General features: G+C 41.6%; 1 protein-coding gene and 1 pseudogene across 2 annotated transcripts in view; one reads left to right on the top strand and one right to left on the bottom strand.

Moving 5' to 3' along the window:
• Positions 1-4,545: 4,545 nt before the first annotated feature.
• CYFIP2 (cytoplasmic FMR1 interacting protein 2) overlaps positions 4,546-22,319 on the bottom strand; it is a 136,723-nt gene continuing 118,949 nt past the window's right edge. For both annotated transcript variants that reach the window (XM_089682845.1, XM_089682846.1), the window contains exons 28-32: positions 15,157-15,229; positions 14,982-15,076; positions 12,960-13,198; positions 11,635-11,782; positions 4,546-8,010 (exon numbers count right to left, since the gene is read on the bottom strand). In XM_089682845.1, the coding sequence (XP_089538971.1) occupies positions 7,843-8,010; positions 11,635-11,782; positions 12,960-13,198; positions 14,982-15,076; positions 15,157-15,229 (723 nt within the window). In that variant the 3' untranslated portion in view covers positions 4,546-7,842. The remainder of the gene's footprint in view (positions 8,011-11,634; positions 11,783-12,959; positions 13,199-14,981; positions 15,077-15,156; positions 15,230-22,319) is intronic.
• LOC149458033 (U2 spliceosomal RNA) lies at positions 18,838-18,953 on the top strand (annotated as a pseudogene).

Genomic DNA, 22,319 nt, shown 5'->3' with positions numbered 1-22,319 from the left:
TTTTATTATAGCCAACTTTACCACCCTAATCCTCCCACAGTTTTTACACTACATAGACAGTAATGTACCAAAACGTGCGGATTGTTCCCAATTGGTGTGCTATTACTTTGTGGAACGTTTCGGTGAATGGTTCACTAAATATCTGCGTTTTTGTGTTGAAATCGGTCCCATAGGAATGAATGTTCAAAACTAGAGTGTGAGCTGAAAAATCAGGACATGATTTCTAAACTGCCATCACTCCCTCATTTTCAAGCCCACCTACACAAATCATATATCAAAATGTTCAGCTATCCCTGCTGTCACTAACAATGTCCACGGCTAAGCCATACTCCTGATACTTTTTACAATATGACCATTTGTTTGCAACTCACTCTGCCCATTGACATTCATTGAATTCCACTCTAGACACCTCAAATTTGAAGGGCAATAACTAAACTGCGACTGTGCCTTCATTTTTTAATATTTCAGAGACATACTATGCATCAAAATATAGGTCTGGGTCTTGTGATTCTCACAATATAAAGCTCTTAGCTGTAGGATTTATAATTTTTAAACTACAACTGTTTGAAGATGGCAACTGCCAGTGAAGTGAGCAAGTTGGAGCAGTTTGTTTTTAACCGCTCTTCTCTGCCCTTGCTGTAGAGCGAGTTGCATAGGAACCCAGGTGTGTGAGCAGGCAGCAGTGTGACAAGCCACTCCACCCAGTTACTCCGCCGACTCCAGTTGTAGACTATTGGTGGAGGCAATTACACTTCACACAATTTCCCCAGAAATTATAGCTTTTCTAGTTTTATATAGATCTCTCCTAGATTGTAAGCTCTAATGAGCAGGTTTCCTCTTCTACCAAATTGTTTTGTAACTGTAATGTCTACCTTCATTTTGTAAAGCGCTGTGCAAACTGTTGGCACTATATAAATCCTGTATAAAAAAAATGAATGCTGAGGTTTGGGCGTGGATATGCACTTAGCAACATGTGACACTCAAAATATGAGTGTAACATTGAACATTCTATAAAAGGTGGAGTTAGCCTTTATTGTATCAGCCATGTTGCCCGGAGAGCTGGCCCACAGAATTTCCAACTTACAAGATATTTATTCCAAAATTGCTAATGTTGTTTAGGTGTATGTAATGCCAAATGTTTTCTTTAGTTCATATAGAGTAGGGAAAGTTTCAAATCTATTATTGGTTATTTTTTCTTGCTTGTGTCACATTCAACAAATTTCCCTTCCTTCCCTGTCCTGTAGATCCAACAGAAAACAAGAGAAGTATTCTTCAAAGTGAACAGAATTCTGGTCTTACACAGTGATCACAGGAATAGGTGAACCCATCGGAGGACCTTCCTCACCTTTTCTCTGATGACAACTTGAATGGTTTGGATTTCTGTCTTGGTGACAATGATCATCAGGACATGTAGCTGCATGCTGTATTGTTTTCAGAAAGGGACAACACTAAGTGAATGTGAAATAACAGAGGATGTTTTTCCAAATTTCTCATCTCTTAACAAAAGGTAGGAAAATGGAACACAAAGGAGACACTGAATGGGATTCATGGACAAATATACAAGGACAGAGGATCCTCTTCTTAGAAGAAAAGTCTATACTGGTTCTTACTCCTTTCTGGGACAAAATACTCCGCCTCTGCTTTGACTTAGTGGAGATAGAATCACCAACTCTCCTCTCATTACATTGCTATCGATGATGTCTGGATCCTATAAACAAAATAAGAAAAGCCTCCTCCATTTTCTGACTGCTGTACATGCTGTAATAGCCAGGACTTGGCGTCAAATGGTTGCTCCTTCTTTTGCTGCTTGGGCCTGTAAAATAGATTGCATCTGTCACAAGGAAAATTTAGTGTCCTGAGAATCAGGGAAAACTGAGGATTATACCTTCACATGGTTGGTTTGGAATCACTTCCGACATTCTTCAACATCTACCTCTTATGTATAATGTGGGACTGTTTGCCAGTCTCATCTAGACTAGTTGCTCTGGCTTTGCTCCACCATAGCGCTTGGGTCCCAAGCTCTCCCATCTCTCAAAACACCCTCCCTTTTTTTTATCTTCTTCCTTTTGCCCCCCCCTCTTTACCTTATTTCATGCTGCACACCTTTTCTCTCTCCTATTTAGGTTACTTGCATATTGATGATCTCCGAATGTCTATACACTGATTACGTAGATTTCATGTGTCACTTTACTATTTGCCATATAGGTATGGCTATATAAATGGCAAAATTGATACTCATGCCATTCAGGATATTGGCAGATGGTTTTATATTCTTGGTTTCATATTGTTTCTATGTTATAAACTTATAACTTTGAAAGCTTTATGGTTTTGCCTATGTTCCCACTCTTGAAGGTGATTACAATAACATGGTACACACTCTCTATCTGTATTGGAGTGGGTTTATGTCCTTTCTCTTACTATATGCACCAGCATTCTACAGTTGCAAGAAAAAGTATGTGAACCCCCTTGGGATTACATGGAGTTTTGCATGAATTGGGCATAAAATGTGCTCTGAACGTCATCTAAGTCACAACAATAGAAGAACACAGTCTGCTGAACATAATACTACACAAACATTAGATGTTGCCATGGTTTAATTGCACATAACATGTAAACATTCACAGTGCAGGGAGGAAAACGTATGTGAACCTTTGGACTTAATAACTGGTTGACCCTCCTTTGGCAGCAATAACCTCAACCAAACGTTTCCTGTAATTGCAGATCAGACCTGCACAACGATCTGGAGTAATTTTGGACCACTCCTCTTCACAAAACTGTTTCACTGTAGCAATATTCTTGGGATGTCTGGTGTGAATCGCTCTCTTAAGGTCATGCCACAGCATTTCAATCGGGTTGAGGTCAGGACTCTGTCTGGGCCACTCCAGAAGGCGTATTCTGTGCTGTTGCAGCCATTGTTTTGTTGAATTACTTGTATGCTTTGGGTCATTGTCCTGTTGCATCACCCATCCTCTGCGGAGCTTCAGTTGGTGGACAGATGGTCGTACGGTTTCCTGCAAAATGTCTTGATAAACTCTGGAATTCATTTTCCCATCAATGACAACAATCCGTCCAGGCCCTGAGGCAGCAAAGCAGCCCCAAACCATGATGCTCCCTCTGCCATGTTTTACAGTGGGGATGAGGTTTTGATGTTGGTGTGCTGTGCCTTTTTTTCTCCACACATAGTGTTGTGTGTTCTTCCCAAACAACTCAATCTTGGTTTCATCTGTCCACAGTATATTTTGCCAGTAGTGCTGTGGAACATCCAGGTGCTCTTTTCCAAACTTCAAACGTGCTGCAATATTCTTTTTGGACAGCAATGGCTTCCTCCGTGGTGTCCTCCCATGTACTCCATTCTTGTTTAATGTTTTCCTTATTGTAGATGTGTCAACAAAAATGTTAGCATGTGCCAGAGATTTCTGTAGGTCTTTAGCTGACACTCTGGGATTCTTCTTTACCTCATGCAGCAATCTGCGCTGTGCTCTTGCAGTCATTTTTACAGGACGACCAAACCTAGGGAGAGTAGCAACAGTGCTAAACTTTCTCCATTTGTAGACAGTCTGTCTTACCGTGGACACATGAACATCAAGGCTTTTGGAGATACTTTGTAACCTTTCCAGCTTCATGCAAGTCAACAATTCTTGATCGTAGGTCTTCTGAGAGCTCTTTTCTGCGAGGCATGGTTCATATCAGACAGTGCTTCTTGAAACCAGTAAACCCAAAACATGTGTGTGTTTTTTAAGGGCAGGACAGCTGTCAACAACACATCCAATATCATCACACTGATTGGAGTCAAGGTTGGCTCACTCCTGGCTCCAATTAGCTCTGGGAGAAGTCATTAAGCTAGGGCATCACATACTTTTTCCTCCCTGCACTGTGAATGTTTACATGTTATGTGCAGTTAAACCATGGCAACATCTAATGTTTGTGTAGTATTATGTTCAGCAGACTGTGTTCTTCTATTGTTGTGACTTAGATGACGTTCAGAGCACATTTTATGCCCAATTCATTCAAAACTCCACGTAATCCCAAGGGGTTCACATACTTTTTCTTGCAACTGTATGTGTATCTCATGTATTGTACTAGTGATACAAAGTGCACATTCTTGCTATGCAGTGCATTTGTTGTTTTGTTTGCTTACATAAACTTTTGAAAACTGAATAAAATAGATTAAACATAAGAAGAGGATCCAGGGGGAATGGCATGAGAAGGGAAGGCTTGCACAGTGAAGATCACTGGAACGGGTAGGAAGCCCAGCAGGCTGCACTCAGGGGTGCTGGGGGATTTAATTAGGGCCAAGTTCACTAACAGTGAACCTGTTCTTTAAGCCTCATTCACATGGGCAGCCACATGGTTACATACAAATTGAACCTCTGACCAGGCCCTAGATGCATACAGTTTGTATCCAGGGACAACATTTCTGGCTGCACACAGCTAATAAAGCCATTCATTTTTTGTTCATGTCAATTGGATCTCCTTGAAATCACCTGAAAATTCTCCCCATGTACCAAATATTTAGAACATAAATGACTGATGTCAGAGACAAGATCAGACAAAAGATTTTTTTATTTTTTATTTTTTTACTTCTTATTCACAAGCGAGAAGGTAAAATAATGTAACTTTTTTTTCTCTTTTTGGTTAAACAAATAAGAGGAACAAAATATATATAAAATCAAAACTAGAATGTAAACACAGAACTTTAATACAATTCTGTTAAATATTTTCTAAAAAAAAGTTACCTATTTCAGGTACTTAATTCAGCTGTATGAGAGGCAGTAAAGGAGTGCTCCACCCAAAACAATTACTTTAGTATGGCTGGATAGTGATTAGGGCATACCTGTGTGACGTCCTGGAAACCGTTTGATCCCTGCGTCCATCTTTATAGATTTTCTTTTATATATATATAGTTAGAAATGTGACTATGTTAAGGGCCCACTATAATGAAAAATATTGTATATTGATAATTATATGGAGGTTATATAATAGCACATTATTTTTTATTTCACATGGCTTTATTGTGTTTTTCTCCACATTTACATGTGAAGTACAAACTGTCCAACAAAAGTTACAGTTCAAAGCTTTGGGACAAATCATATACCACTGCTAGAGGTGCTTGAAGTGGACAAACTTTATTTATATGGTTAAACCTTTTTTTCCCAAAAGAATACAAAATTGTTAAAGCCTAAGCTGGAGTTGGGTTTTGATTTGTTGCTTACTTATAGTCTATTTAAAATTACATGTCCATTTAGGATTACCTTGTTCGCAGGATGACAACACTGCATGTGTGATTTAACTGCAGAGCAAACTGTGTTGTCACCCTGTTAAAGGATGTGAAAAAAATAATGGTTCTATTAGCAAGATTACAGGTCATAAAACTATCTGAAATATGGGACTAAAAAAAACAAAAACTGCTTTGTTAATGTGAGTGGCAGACTGCAGAATTTTTTCTGTCATTTTTTATTTTCTCCATAGCTTTGATTTAGTGTAAATATTTATCAATGTAGATTAGTATTTTTTAAAAGTCTATAGTTTTAATATATATTTACACAGGGGCTGTATTTGACCATTACAAACACAATGTGAGTTTTCCTACTTAGTACTGTAGTGATGCACATTAGTTATTCACTTGTCTCAGTTCATGTCTATAGGCAAAGCAGTGGCAAAAGATTTGCTGAAAGTGGTTGCTCCACTGAGCAATCTACTGAGAAGCTTCTGCAGTCTGGAAAACAATACATTCTTTAAGTGCAATAGGGTTTTCTACAGCAGTGGTTCAGCAATGATACAGACTGTACTGTCTGTTATAAAGATACCCATAAGCGGAAAATTATGATATAGCAAGCATATAAAAAAGTGAGTCTTATGTCAAAGGCTACCATTATTACAGTCAGTAAATAAAATGTAGAATTGTCTAATTGTTCTTCAAAGAGAACCAGCTTCAATGAGAACCAGCTTAACAGCTTGGCTATTCCTGTATTATTTAGGGTCTAAAATCCAAACCCAGACATCAAAATTACATATAATTGTTAACATGCTGAAAAAATATCCAAATACATGGTTAATCATTTCTTCTAGTGCTTCCTGTTATGGGGTGACAACTGTCTCCCGTTTTCTTATGTGTGTCATTCTTTCAAATATGCTTTACAAACTAAAGCTGACCATATACTATTGGAATTTGTTTTACTGGACTAGCTGAAATTAGCTTGGTGGGTAGCCCTGTCCCATCCGATATCTTCAGCTGAAAAATCAAAAGAACCAGGCAGAAAACTGTCGGCTGAAAAGCAGCTGCATCCATTGTCACAAAAACTATCATTTGTATTGCTATTACAATGCTGATATTATAAGAAAAAGTATGCTGTGACTATAGATCTGCATTCATTTTGTAGGATTTTTTGTGTATGTATATTAGAACTCCTGAAGTATGACTGCTGCCACTATTTCAACTCCTGGACCTCAATACTTCTAATTCGAGCCCCATAGTTACTACTGTATGTGGCTCTGTCCCTGGCAGGAAACAGTTATGCACACTCAGGACCTAGGAGATCCCATGTTTAATCCACATGAGGTCAAGCTGTTGGCACATTAGCAACTGCTGCCTGCACAGTAATGCTGGCCATACACTGTTTGAATTTTAGTGGGTTCATGACGAGCCAGCCAAAATTCACTTTGCGGATGGTCCTGTCAACACCCTTCCGGCCGAGATCCTTCAACTAAAATATCATAGGAGCCCAGCAGAAAGACGTGTTGCCCCTGATTGCACTCAGATATAGCCACTGTTGGAGTATTCTGACAGCTGCTGGCTATCAGAATACAAAAGCCCCTCGGGAAATTCTTCTCTCTATGTTGTAGAGCAGGGATGGAGGAATCTGTGCAGGCTGAATGAAAAAAAATCTATGTGTATATAACCAGCCTTACTTTCTGTTCCAGAGTTGCCCTAAGATAAAGCAAAGTTGATCAAGGAAGCCAAATAAATCTTTTCAAATTAAGATTGCACAATCACTGTGAAAAATCTTGCTTGAGCACAAGCTGGTTCTCTTTGGGATCTGGTGATGTGACCTTATACATGTTACAATCTGGCTGTACAATATCCTTTAGATTTACCAAAACAATGTATTCTGAGAATCTACTCAAACTGCACAGGCAAGTCCTCATACTACGTAGCATCCAATCTTACAGCTGAAAACCTGCGGACACTCTAATCAATGTAGTTGTAGGAATACTTGGGATGGGGTAGTTGGGCTGATGGACAAGCTATGCAGTAGGACTCAGTAGGTAATTATCTGAACACAGCAAGCTGCCTAATCACCCTCCACTCCATAGTAAATTTTGAGCATCACATGGAGTTTTCCTTTAAGGGCATAAAGTTGGTCAGATCATTGGCCACTCAAACAAAATAAACCGATTATTAACATGTAGAAGTTGACAAATTGGCAAGATAGTCTTCAAGCAGATGAAATTACCACAACACTGTACAGCGTCACAATAAATAGATTGATCAAACAAATTCCCAGTGACCACACTGACCAATAGCCGGTAACAACCTGGAAATGTCTCTTTTACATCATAAAAATACTTAAAAGTTGGGCCAAACCAATATGAAGCTATTAATACCGCCCTGCTTTCACCAGACTTCATCAGACCTTGGCAATGATGCCATAATGTGGATTTTGTCACCACAGATGGTGACAGAAGTGGAAGTCAGGCCACACCTCTATACATGGCTACGTCCTGTACAGTCCTGCTGCTTCTATAGCATCATGTAGGTGTATTGTGAAAACAGGACGAACATGCACCACAACGTTACGGGATTTGTCGTTATCGTCCGGAGTTGTCCGTGCTCCGCCCCTCTCAGCAGGTGGTGGCCAGTGATTGGTGAATAGGAGGTTGGAAGCACCGTACGTGTTCTACCGTGGAACTGTCACTCTCTACAGATTTCATATATTTGTTGAGGACTGCAAAGATCTCGTTGTTCAGGATCTGATACTTCCGGATGCGATCTGCCATTTTCTTAAGTGGCTAGAGAGATGGTCAGAGATGGGATAGTTGGTCAGTGAAGGTAAAGACTTATGAGACATTAAAAAAGACCAATGTCAGCAAAGAAAGTGATATGGTAAACTGGAAATGCTATCCAGGCAGTGCTGCTGCCACATTGACATCAGAAAGTCTATTGACCACTTCAAGTCTGGATACTTTCACCCCCTTCCAGTCCAATTTTCAGTTTTCAGTGCTATCACACTTTGAATGACAATTGCGCGGTCATGAAACACTGTACCCATATGAATTTTTTAGCATTTTTTTTAGACAGATAAAACTTTATGTTGGTGGTATTTATTCACCACTGGGATTTTTATTTTTTTGCTATATAAATGAAAAATTCCAAACATTTTGAAAAAAAAAAAAATGTTTTTCTTATAAAATTTTGCAAATAAATAATCTTTCTTCATAAATCTTGACCAAAATGTATTCATCTATCTTTTAAAAAAAAAAAAAAAACCCAAATTAGTTTATAACCAAAAATTATAATTGAAAAATTTTTTTTCTTATATTATTATTTATGGGTTTTTTTTTAAGATACTGTCACCCTAGTAGTACAGTGTCACCATAGTGACACTGTACTATTTGTGTCGCATTTTTGCAGCTATTGAGAAATACTGTGAGAGCTGTGATTGGTCACAGATTGTCACATGGTACAAGGCTGTTGTGAATAGCCTTGTACCATGTGACCTCTGTGATCATTCACAGGTTTCACTAGTAGTAAGCAATGATGTCAGAAAGTGACATCTTGCTTACTACTCTTCATGTGATCACTGATTGGCCAATCAGTGATCACATGATTGGGACCTCACACAGAGGTCCCGTAGAGTGATCGGTTTGCTGCGCACTCCCAGGGAGCGCACACAGGCAGGGAATGTGGGAGGACGTTTATAAACAGCCACCCTCTCCTGCACTGCTCCCGTCCAGCCGTTTATGTACATGGACCGGACGGGAAGTGGTTAAACCTAATTTAGAGCTAAACTCCGGGATAAAAAAAATCGAATTTAAATACAAGAGACATGTGTATTCGTACTTGAATCTTGGTGTGCTTTGTGTATCTCTTCCCGATCTGTGGAGATCCAGTGTGAAACTGTGCCTCTGTGGAGGAGTTTCCTGTAATATAGTCCGGTCAATACTGCTCTGTCTTCTTTCGCAGGGTGACTGGTCTTATATCCACCACCTAATATAGTTTTATATAGTGGGTGGGCCTGCTGAGTTCCTCCCACAGCTCTGGTCTCTGCAAAGGCTATGTATATCACAGAAATTATGTCACTACTACTTTTACAAAGTATTTTCTGGGTTGCAACGGAATGTGAGTGCACACAAGGTGGGTTTCAAATCCATTGTGGCGATTGAGCTATATGTTTTAATAAAATGTTGTACTTGAAATTCAGCTTTAACCACTTCAAGTCCGAACACTGTTACCCCCTTCCTGTCCAGGCCAATTTTCAGCTTTCAGCGCTGTCACACTTTGAATGACAATTGCGCAGTCATGCAACACTGTACCCATATGAATTTTTTAGCATTTTTTGAGACAGATAAAACTTTATTTTGGTGGTATTTATTCACCACTGGGATTTTTATTTTTTTTGCTATATAAATGAAAATGTCCAAACATTTTGAAAAAAAGTGTTTTTCTTAAAAAATTTTACAAATAAATAATCTTTCTTCATAAATCTTGGCCAAAATTTATTCAAATATTTGGCCAAAATAACCCAAATTAGTTTATAACCAAAAATTATAATTTTTCTACATTTTTTTTTTTTTTACATTTTTATTTTATTTTTTTATATTATTGTTTATGGGGTTTTTTTTTTTAACATACTGTCACCCTAGCAGTATAGTGTCACCATAGTGACACTGTACTACTTGTGGGGGGTGATGAAGATTTTTTTTACACTGATTGCTTTTACACTCATAAAGGCTGTAAAAGAAATAATTTCTCCTTCACTCTGGCTGCATTCATTTTTTAACATACTGTCACCCTAGCAGTACAGTGTTACCATAATGATACTGTACTACTTGTGGGGGGTGATGAAATTTTTTTTCTTTTTTTACAATGATTGCTTTTTACCCATAAAGGCTTTAAAAGCAATCATTTCTCCTTCTCTCTGGCTGCATTCCTGCAGCCATTGAGAAATACCATGTGAGCTGTGATTGGTCACAGCTTGTCACATGGTGCAAGGGTGTTGCGAATAGCCTTGTACCATGTGACCTCTGTGATCATTCATTTCACATGTAGTAATCAATGATGTCAGAAGTGACATCTTGCTTACTACTGTGCTGTGATCACTGATTAGCCAATCAGTGATCACATGATCGGGACCTCACACAGAGGTCCCATACGACGATTGGTGTTCCGCTGTGTCCCCTGGTGGTGCTGCACGATCCCAGGGAGTGTGCACAAGCAGGGAAGCGGGGAGGACGTTTATAAACGGCCAAACGCTCCTGCACTGCTCCCATCTGGCCCTTTATATACATGGGCCAGACGGGAAGTGGTTAAAGAGAATGTACAGTGTTTCCAGATATATTTATTATCCTGACTATAAAATAAAATTTTCATTTTATCAAGTATATATGACGTATTGAATATGAATATTTTTCATAGCATTTGCAACCAGTGCCTATTGCATTAGGCTATGTCCCCTTTTTACCAGGTTGACTGAAAATTTTAAATGTGTGCTAGAAAGGAAAGACACTTCCTTCTCTGTAGGTATGGAATTTCCACTGGACAGTCAGAAAGTGAAAAAACAGTGCTGGGCTTCCTTCTTAGAAAGGCCAGAAAAGGCTGCAATATCTGAGCCAGGTGAACCCAGTATAAAATAGACAATTTGCAAATATATATAAAAAAAAGACTTTGCGCTAGATGCGTGATAAAATCTAAATCAAGAATAATTATAATAAATTATATTGAATTATAATAAATGCTGCCACTTCTATACAAATAAATATGATCAACAAAAAGAACCTTCAAAGTGATTCAGTAGCGCAATAAAATATATATGTGCATATAAATAAATAAATTAGTGATCATTAAAATGTGAAAAACTGAAAGTCCATAAAAAATGTTTTTCTTGGCTATCTGGTGAGTGTACACCCAAAAGCGGGAACGCCATCTTTATTGCACGTGGTGATCTTTTGGGAATTGGAAGATTCATTTGGTGGAAAATATTTTTTATAGACTTTCAGTTTTTCACATTTTAATGATCAATAATTTATTTATTTATATGCACATATATATTTTATTGCGCTACTGAATCAATTTGCAAATATAGTAAAAAACAAATACAAAATATTGAACTAAAACTGACAAAAAAATCATTATATTTTCCCCTTATTCTACAGTGTAAAAAATATATACATATATTTTATGTATAAATATGCAATAAATATACAAAAATAAATATATATATATATATATATATATATCTCAACACTGCAGGTACTCTTTCGTCTGTGAGACCTCTCATACTCATACAGAGGCTCTGCTTGTGTCCGTGTCTCATTTGTGTTGGCCAATGTTCACCAGAATGAATGAAGCTTAGCAGTGGTGTTGCACATATTGTCTTGTCAATGGCAGTTGTCTGGCCAATCAGTGACACTCACCACATTTTTTATGATTTCATCTTTCCCGTCCTGTCTTTGGACTTTCAGGAGGTGATAGCAAAAGTCGAAGAGGTCAAAACGACGCTGCTGTCCCAGAAGCACAATAATGGCACAACCTGCCCAGTTCAAGCCGTCTCCAAAGCACTGCCTGCAGGGGGAAACAAGGGACAGAAAGCAAAATTAACAAGACAACCAAGCTTGTTAGAAGCTTGTTATTAGGGACATTTATTTTATCTATTATATATTTATTTCACGTACTTATATAGCGCAGTCAATTTACGCAGCACTTTATATATATATATATATATATATATATATATATATATTGTACATTCACGTCACATTCATATAAAAAACTTCAGCTTACACCTAACCAGCCTTAATACTGTTCCCTCTCCTTCTAACATCTATGCTAACTAACCTGTGTAAGAAAGATGTATATGCTTACCAGGGGCGGACTCACCATTTGGAAACTTGGGCACTGCCCGAGGGCCCGGGGTCAGTAGGGGGCCCCATGAGATGCCCCTGGTACCTTTTTCATAGGCTTTTTTGAGTTTGGGCAAGGACACTGGCCCCATGATCCCCTATTGCCCAGGAGCCCCATGAGTTGGCAGTCCACCCCTGATGCTTACATATTTCCATGTTGCTCTGGTCCAGTTAAATAATCTCCCCTGTGTCAGCCAGCAGCAGCTATATGGGAATGGAGAGTGTACCAGGACAATGGCTAGTAAAGCCTGGAGTGGTGATGTCACCCATAGGCTTCAATAGTCCATCTGTTGTCAGAGCTCCCTACTCTCCCCTGCAGCTGTGCTAGCTCACAGAAGGGAGCTGGATCATGTGACCAGACCAGAGTGGCCTGAAAATAGGTAAGTATATACTGTACATCTTGCACAGGCTGGTTAGCATAGGTGTTAGGATGGGGAAGGGACAGTTCTAGGTTCACATCTATGCGGGTGGTGCCGCTGCGGATCCGCACGAAAATTCATGCAGCCGCACCACCCGCACAGAAAAATGCGGACCCGCAGGCAGATGCCATTAGTTCTAATGGTTTTCCAAAGAAGTGCAGGGACTTCTTCCCTGCATGTCCCGGGACACGGGAGTCCATTCAAATGAATGGGCTCTCGTTCCCGTGCAAAATGCGGCCCACACAGCTGCATAGAAGTGAACTGGGGGTGAAAGCTAGGTGTAAGCTGGAATTCTACTTTCATTTTTTATGTTTTGATTGCATTTTACAAAATCCTTAATATCATTCTAGTTACAGTGTTAAAGAAACAAGACAACCCCACTGGTGAGCTGCAGTTTTTAGGGAGATAACAAGTACTCACTCTGCAGTAAATTCATTGGTTCCCACCGGAATACAGTAAACAAACTGCATGGCGCTCCAGAGTCGATGCAACTCCACACACTCATCCACATGCATCACTCCATTGGTGGGGGGAGGACCACGCCAGATGGGGTCCTGCAGGTAGCTGCGGATCCGGGTCAGGATGACTTCAAACATGGAAAGACCGCAGCACAGACGCTCCTTGGTCAGAAGATCACCCTCCCGGGCTATAGCAATTTGCTAATAAAAAGAAAAATGAAAATTACCAAAACATTGTGTTATCATTTATGTTATGTTACACTATTGAGTCTAGCAATGACTGGCAATTCTTCAAAAAAATCCAGATAAGTGAAAAATCTTCCTGCTGGTGATTGCACCCAAAATCCCAGTGCTGTAAATCTTCAATACATGTTAATCACTACAGTGAACATAGACTTCCAGGTGGACTCTCAGCTTCTCGCATGGACCTGTATGTGGACACAGGTCAAACAAACTTTTTTTTTTTTAATTTCACAGCTACCAAGGGGGGGGGGGGGGGAGACGTTCCCCCACTAGCTGTCAAAGCAGGAGAGCGGGGGCCGGTGCATTCAAAACATGTAACATGTTACATCCTAAATATGGATGTAACACGTAACATGTTATGAAAGGTGAATTTATCCTTTAAACTGGCATTGTTTTGCATTAGGAGATTTATTTATATTATAGCTAATGCCATTTGTATGACATTTCAGATCACCTCTGAGATCCTAATGAAGCTGATCACAAATCACACTGAACACAGCCGCCATTACACTTGAACCAGTTATACTTGCATGTGATTAAACGCTCTGGATCCATAGCAGTTGCAACACAGTTGTTTATTGCCCTAGGCAACACAATAATCGCCCCCCTCCCATGGAGAGACCCTGACACTGACAAACATTCCCCTCCACCATGATAAAAGCCTGACACTGACCAACAACAACCCCCCCCCCACCCACCCGAGAGAGCCTTCCACTACCACTGCCCCATACACACTTGCAACCCCCCCACCCTGGCGAGAGAGAGGACGCACACCTTTACAGCTCCGGACATCCCCACGAACATGAGTCAGGCTCTGCATACACCATCAAGCAGCCTTCAGCCTCTCTCAGATCCCATTTGGTCCCCATGTTTTCATCCCTTCTTTCGGGGAGTGGCGCTGCTCCTCTGAAAAATGCTGCTGCCCCCCTGAAAAAATGCCGCCCTAGGCAAGTGCCTTGTGGTAAATACGCCCCTGGTAGTGATACAATATATGGTTGAATACCCTTACATGTTAAGTTATGTGACATTCATTTCAATGTTTGGTTGTCTTTTCTTTTAACATTTGTGTATAATAAATTATTGTTTTTAATATCATCAATAGCTGAAATTTATTTTTGGCAGCCTCAAAATCCCATTTATCTAATGGATTATTCTGATATTACACCTATGAATTAAAGGAGAAAAGTATTTTATTATATGAATGTTTTAGGCAGAATCAGGGGCGGACTGACAACTCATGGGGCCCCCGGGCAATAGGGGATCATGGGGCCCCTGTGTCCTTGCCCACACTCAAAAAAGCCTATGAAAAAGGTACCAGGGGCATCTCATGGGGCCCCCTACTGACCCCGGGCCCTTGGGCAGTGCCCGAGTTTCCAAATGATCAGTCCTCCCCTGGGCAGAATTAAAGAACAATCTAACCATTTGCAGATTGGAGACGACCATAATAAATCACCTTCAAGCATCAGAAACCTCCAGATCACCTAACTACTGTGTACTTTAAAAAAACAAATGGTAATATCTCTGTATGTTCTCTCTGGACCTTCCCTTATGCAGAATATTCTTCTATAATGGGGCTGAGACAGCATGACACCTATGTCATCGTGAGAGGAGCAGAGACTATAGTACAGAAATTTCACCACTGTCTACCATGGGATAAGAATTCAGCCCATTGGTGACTACTCAAGACTGAAGTATCAATGTTGGATGGAGTAAAGCTTCGGACAGAACCTCCAAAGCATACCTGTGGGGTGCCCAGTCTCTCAATTAGTGGTACAAGGTGCAGTGGAGCGTACTTTGCCTCTAGTCGTTTCATCCTCACCTCCAGACGTTCCCCCTCTAAATGACAAGACAAGATAAGAAGTTAGCTGAACAAGCAGGAAATGTTTTGATCTTAGAGCGGTTCAGGTTAGACTCACCTTTGATGTAAACTCGTGGTAAGATGTTCTGGAACGGTGCTGCATGAAGAAGATCACACACCTCCTCCTGGGACTGGGTGATATAAAGAGAGAAGAGATGAGGGTCAGAGAATTATAAAGGGGCCTGTGACAGAAATCACAGCCAACAGTGCTAGACATCTTAGTCCATGTCCATCACCACAACAACCACATGTGGTGCCAAAACGAAAACTGATCCATGTTCTATTGTCTTCTATTCATAAAACACCAACATGCTTTACATTCAGCAATAATACATAGCATCTGAAATGTACTCATTGATACAGCCAGGCAGCCAGTGTATTTGAAAGTAATGAAATATTTCTGCCAGTACCAACTACCTTAAAGTGGAACTTCACCCTCTCAATCAACATTGATTATTTGAATCTTTATGCTGCTAGCATTAGTAAATAGATAGAAAATGTATATCAAATTTACTTGTTTTAAAGTGTTTTTTTTACATTTCTTTAGTTATTTCCTGGCTTCCGCGCATAGACAAATTAAGTCATACTTCCCAGGAGTGTTTAGAAGGGGTTTTCTCAGCTAAGCACATCCTCCTGCCTGTATGCCTGAGCTAAGGGCATATGGATTCTAGGAAGTAATTGCTACATGAATCATCTGCCCTCACTCAAGATGGTCATGGCCAGAAATGCTAGGGGGGTGTTTTTGTAAGTGATTTCTCAGCAAAATAAAGCATGGAGACATGGATGGATGGGGGAGTTTGTTTTAATATTAAAAACGAATTAAATAGCGCTTTTGGATAGTGGAGTTTAGATACAGTGTAGTTCCACTTTAAAGGAGAGGGAGGTAGTGATTGAGCTGATAAATGTCTATACAGACTGCACTGCCAAAAATGTGAATCAGAGTCACTACACAGTTTGCCACACGTAAAGGTGTAAAAAATAGATAAATAAATACCAGAAAATACAACTAATGTCCAATGTATCAGTAAGTCCCATTCCAATAATTGTTACTTATTTGAAAACGATTATTTGAATGGAACTTACTGATTCATTGGACATTAGTTGTATTTTCTGGTGTAGTTTATGTATCTATTTTTTGCACCTTAACATGTGGCAAACGGTTTAGTAACTTTGATTCACATTTTTGGCAGCATGATCTATATACACATTTATAGGGTTCATAAATGCGGAAGAAGGCACATTTTGAAGACTGCAGCAGCCATAATCACATTCATTTGTGTTTCCTTATTTTTGGTTTATTTTTGGTTTTGCCTGTGGTGCCAAGTTTTGTTTGTTAAGTGATTGAGCTAAGCTTCCTCTAGTTGCTCATATACAAATGTATTTAATATATTGGAGTTGATTTACTAAAGGCAAACAGACTGTGCACTTTGCAAGTGCAGTTGCTCCAGAGCTTACTAAATGAGGTAAAGTTTCATTTTACAAAGAATACCCAATCACATGCAAGGAAAATAAAAAAAAAATAGCATTATTGCTTGCACGTGATTGGATGATGGAAGTCAGCAGAGCTTCCCCACTTTTATTATGGTCTGAAGCAACTACACATGCAAAGAGCATAGTCTATTTGCCTTTAGTAAATCAACCCCAATGTGCCGCAGACACAAAGCTTCTGAAAAAACGTTTCACATGTCTCATTTCACCAATTGTCCCAAAAATAAAAGGATTTTTCCTCATTTCAGGACATTGGGTAGAGCCATGCAAATCATTGCTTTATTCTCCAGAACTACTGGTGTATAGTGCAATATAGCTTAATAATGGGCAGCACAGTGGCTAAATGGTTAGCACGTCCGCCTGGCAGTACTAGGGTCTTTGGTTCGAATCCCAACCATGGCACCACCTGCCTAGAGTTTGCATGTTCTCCCTGTGCCTTCTTGGGTTTCCTCGGGGTACTCTGGTTTCCTCCCACACTCCAAAGACATGCTGGTAGGTGAATTGGATCCTGTCTAAATTGGCCCTAGTATGTGTATGTATGAATCATGGATGGCAATCCAAGGGGGGTTGCCTCTCAGGACATTCATGCATGCCAGGAACCTGAGCAGATACAGACACTGCCCCTTCTGCATCATCCACGAGGAAACGGCTCATCACGTTTTCTGGGAGTGCTCTTTTGCTCAGGACCTGTTGAGGGCCCTGGAACCTGAACTCAAGGATTTTGTGCCACAGACAGCCATCACACACTTTGGGGTGTTGAATAGACTTTTCTGTGGAACTTTTTCTCTGGAGGACATTGACAGCGCCTGGCGGGTGCTGTGTTGTTTTAAGGACGCTTTATGGTGCGCCAGGAAGCGCCTCATCCACCAGCGGGAGAGGATGTCCATTGAGGACTGCCGCAGACTGATCCTCAGTCTGCTCAGAGACTATACCTTGATGGACTTTAAGGAGGAAGAGGACGTCTGAAGATCTCCCCTTCCCCCTACTCCCCCTTGCGTGTCTTTGTCCCTTCAATAAAGCTTCGGACCTGTGTCCCCTTCTTTTTCCCCTTCCCCCCCACACACCCGATGCTTATTGTAAAGTGTAACATCCGTATTTTGCATGACTCTGTAATGGTAGGAAATGTTCTTTGTCTTAGGATGCTATGGTCTCGGGGTAAGCGGCGTTATGCATGACGTGTTGGTCTGGGGATTCGTCCGCCACACACATCACGTCAGGCATCATACCGCTGAGTGAATGTATTTATTGAATGTAAAAAAACTTGATAACGCCCTGTGGGTGGGGCGAAACGCGTTGACGCACTTCCGGTTGCCTGGTCCGTCGTCTGACGTCATTTCCGGTGAGTGGAGCGCACGCCGAGCGGTGCGTTCCAAGGGGCCATCTTAGCCTAAGTAGAAGAGTCTGTAGCTGAGGTCTGCCATCCTGCTGCACACTAAACTGTGAGGTCCTTGTATAATCGGTGTACATGAAAAGTGGACCATTTCTGAAGAGAATCGCTGTTGTTTTGAATAAAAAGTGGGCTATACCCCGCAAAAGAATGTGAGTGGTCTGGAGAGATTAATTTGAGGAGAAGTTACTGCGGTATCACGCTATGGTCTTTTCTTCTTCCTGATTTTCCTTTGGGGGATTCGGTGAGAGGAGTAAGCAGAAGAGGTACCTAGACATAAGAGGAAAGAGCACTTGGAGGTCCCAGACAAAGTAAAGGGGGTCCAGGAGCCCTTAACAATCCTGAAAGGCGTGTGACTCACCATTATCTGGTGAGTGCGGTTAATGTTGATTTCTGCACTGGTGGATGGTGAAGGGATCAGTAACACGGAAGAATCAAATGGAAAATATATTACAATTTAATTTGATTTAATTTTGTCACGGGACTGTAATTATATTTATATATATATTTTCTGGGGTTTTTTTGATTTTTTGTCACTTTGCTTTTTTGTCACTGGACTTATAATTTTAAATTTTTATATATGTTTTTATATCAATATATTTTATATATAATTTATTATATATATCTTTATTAGCACATTAATGTTTTTTTAAACTGAGTAATGTAATTGATCATGTGGGTTTGCGCTGGTTTTCATTGTTAAAAATATTTATTGAATGTATTTATCGTATGCCTGGTACTATATTGCAATGTGGTGCGCTGCGTCGCAGTATAGGGTGAGATGTACCCCAATAACGAGTATCATGTTTTTTTATACTTCTGTAATAAAGTATCTTTTTCAATCAAAAAAATGTGTATGTATGAATCGCTTCTCGGCCTTTTGGCTAAGATCAAGTGTAGTATCTGTTCTTATCAGTGTCCAGTGGGGGTGCTCCCGGCCATTCTAGCTTTGCGGGGATGGCTGTTGTATAGTACCCTCACTGGTATGATGGGGGTCTGGAAGGCTAGTACCGGGGGGACAGAAAGCGTGGTGCCCACGAGTAGAAGCTGGGGCCCGTGAGTAATTCCCCCGAGAAGACCGGAAGGACCCAGTACCTCCTGATTTGGACGGATCTACCTTGTCTGGCCAGGGGTCGGGAAGGCAGAAAGTCCGCAAACTCAGTGCCCCCTGAGTAGACGCCCTCAGGGGTGCCACTAGTAACACCTGGGTGTGGGACCCCACAGTGTGAAGATGGCACAAGGTCACTGTTTTTCACTCTTTTTGCACAAGCGCCCTTAGGACCAGGCCTTTTGGCTAGGACCAGGGCAATTTTTGCTACAGGCCTCAGGGCCTGGTCTGTGCACAATTTGGCACGGCCACTTTTTTATTTTTTATTTATTTAATTTATTATCACTCCCACGTTTTGTCACTTTTTCTTACTTTTGTGTGTGTTTTTCACAGGATGGAGGGTGTGGGTCCTCCGGCCTGCCCTGAAGTCTAGGGGGAGGATGTGTGGCCTTTTGGTTCCTTCCTCCCCTGATCCCTAGGGGGTTTTCTCTTCGGGAGAGCCCCCTGACCAAGTACTGGGTGTCCGGCTTCGGCTGGACACAAGGAACGGTGGTCCACCAGGCCTTTTGGCCAGGAGGACCAAATGGGAACCTTGTCCCTGTCAGGAGCTTCGTGCCCCGAGGGATAAGGGTAGCAGTCCAGCCCCTTTAGGGGTAGGACAAAAGCACACCCCTAAGTGCACTTTTTCGTGTGGTGTTTTGCACTTGCACTTTTTTTTGTGAACACTTACGGGTTTTTTTGTTATAGTTGCACGTTTGCGGACTTAAAAAAAAAAAAAAATCTGTTCTTATCAGTGTCCAGTTGGGGTGCTCCCGGTCATTCTAGCTTTGCGGGGATGACTGTTGTATAGTACCCTCGCTGGTATGATGGGGCTCTGGACGGCTAGTACCGGGGGGACAGAAACCGGGACGCCCACATGTAGCTGGGGCCTGGGAGTAATTCCCCTGAGGAGACCGGAAGGACCCAGTTCCTCCTGATTTGGACGGATCTACCTTGTCTGACCAGGATTCGGGAAGGCAGAGAGTCCGCAAACCAGTGCCCCCTGAGTAGTCGCCTCAGGGGTGCCACTAGTAACACCTGGGTGTGGGACCCCACAGTGTGAAGATGGCACATGGTCACTGATTTACCACTTTTTTTGCACAGCGCCCTTAGGACCAGGCCTTATGGCTAGGATCAGGGCAATTTTTGCTACAGGCCTCAGGGCCTGGTCTGTGCACAATTTGGCATGACCACTTTTTTATTTTTTATTTATTTAATTTAACACCTCCCACGTCTTGTCACTTTTTGCTTTACTTATGTGTGTGTTTTCACAGGATGGAGGGTGTGGGTCCTCGGGCCTACCCTGAAGTCTAGGGGGAGGATGTGTGGCCTTTTGGTTCCTTCCTCCCCTGATCCCTAGGGGGTTTTCTCTCCGGGAGAGCCCCCTGACCAAGTACTGGGTGTCTGGCTTCAGCTGGACACAAGGAACGGTGGTCCACCAGGCCTTTTGGCCAGGAGGACCAAATGGGAACCTTGTCCCCGTCAGGAGCTTCGTGCCCCGGGGGATCAGGGTAGTGGTCCAGCCCCTTTAGGGGTAGGACAAAGCACACCCCTAAGTGCACTTTTTCGTGTGGTGTTTTGCACTTGCACTTTTTTTGTGATTCACTTATGGGTTTTTTCGTTATAGTTGCACATTTGCGGACTTAAAAAAATGTGTATGTATGAATGAAAGGTTAGGGACCTTAGATTGTACGCACCTTGAGGGTTAGAGACTGGTGTGAATGTACAATAAATATGTAATGCACTGTGTAAATTGACGTAAAGTACCTGAAATAAATTAATAAAATATTATGGAGCCATTTATTCTGCACTGCATACAGCTGTTTTAGGATTTTTGGCCATTATCAGCGCACTGTATGTAAACCATCCAAATCTATGGAGTAGAACTTGGAACCCAACAAGCATGGATGACCACACAGGTTATGATGAGAAAAGACTAAAGCAATCAAGAAAGGCCTTCAATCAAATTGGTGCACATTATCTAAGACAATGTGATCAGAGAGGCGTTGGTTGCACTGAACTCCCTCTAGTGGCAAATGGACAAATCTCTCTATTTAAAGTGGTTGTAGGCTGAAGTTTATTTATCTTCATGCATTCTATGCATGAAGGTAAAAAACCTTCTGTGTGTAGCAGCACCCCCCCCCCCAGCCTCTCTAATACTCACCTGAGCCCCCTCTCGATGCAGCGATGTGCATGAGAGCAGCGGCTCTTCAGGGACTCTCTCCTCATTCGCTGACACAGCAGCAGGAGCCATTGGCTCCCGCTACTGTCAGTCACAGACAGTGAGCCAATAAGGAGAGAGCAGGGTTGGGGCAGTGTCTGAATGAACTCGGGAGTGAGCCTGCTCAGGTGCCCCCATAGCAAGCTGCTTGCTGTGGGAGCACTTGGCAGGAGGGAGGGGCCAGGAGCATCAACAGTCGACTCGAGAAGAGGAGGATCGGGGCTGCTCTGTGCAAAACTACTGCACAGAGCAGGCAAGTATAACATGTTAGTTAATGAAAAAAAAAGTCAGCCTTTTATATACATCAACAAAATCAGGGTGGAGCAAGCGTATACAAGTCATATACAAAAATTGCCATACTTTTAAATGACTGGAGCAATGACATCTTCTCTCCCTGTCACAGATGATTTCAGCACTGGCTGTATTGGAGCAAGGAGCTGCATATGTAAGGTGAATATATGTTGGTTTGGGGATGCCCTTTCCATAGACATCCTCACCTTATCCTTCCCTTACAGCTCCCTGTAAAAGAAAAGAGTAAATACTTACCTCTTCTGGTACTTGTGCTACAGAACACTCAGGGCCAGTGCTACCACTAGGCAAACTAGGCAGCCACCTAGGGTGCAACCATGGCCAGGGCCGCCAATAGGGCAGTACAGCCGGCCCTGCCGTAACATTAATTATATTTTCCCAGGGACCCATCAGTTCACTAGAGGGCTTCGGGAGGCAAGGAGCAGAGAGGGACACTTTTTTATTGCGCTTTTCAATGCTGATCAATGGGGGCCGGCCGCGGCTGCTCACAGCCTTTCACTGGTGGGGTGATTCTTTCAAAGGCGGAGTGATTATTTCTTCCTCTGCTGAGGAGGACAGAAGGTAAGGCTGTTGCTTGGTGGTGGGAGGTGATTCAACAGAGAGGTGGCTGAGGGCACAGCAAGCAATGGGAACCTGGTGCACAAGCAAGCTCACAATTTTTGCTTTCTGAGGCACAGACAGAGATAGAGCCATATGCTGTATACAGACAGAACATGCAGCACCTTCTGT

The sequence above is a fragment of the Staurois parvus genome, unplaced genomic scaffold (genome assembly GCF_062004578.1).
Source record: "Staurois parvus isolate SC_StPar_1 unplaced genomic scaffold, SC_StPar_1.0 ptg000298l, whole genome shotgun sequence".
NCBI classification, from domain to species: domain Eukaryota; kingdom Metazoa; phylum Chordata; class Amphibia; order Anura; family Ranidae; genus Staurois; species Staurois parvus.
This window is presented reverse-complemented; position numbering and strand designations above follow the sequence as displayed.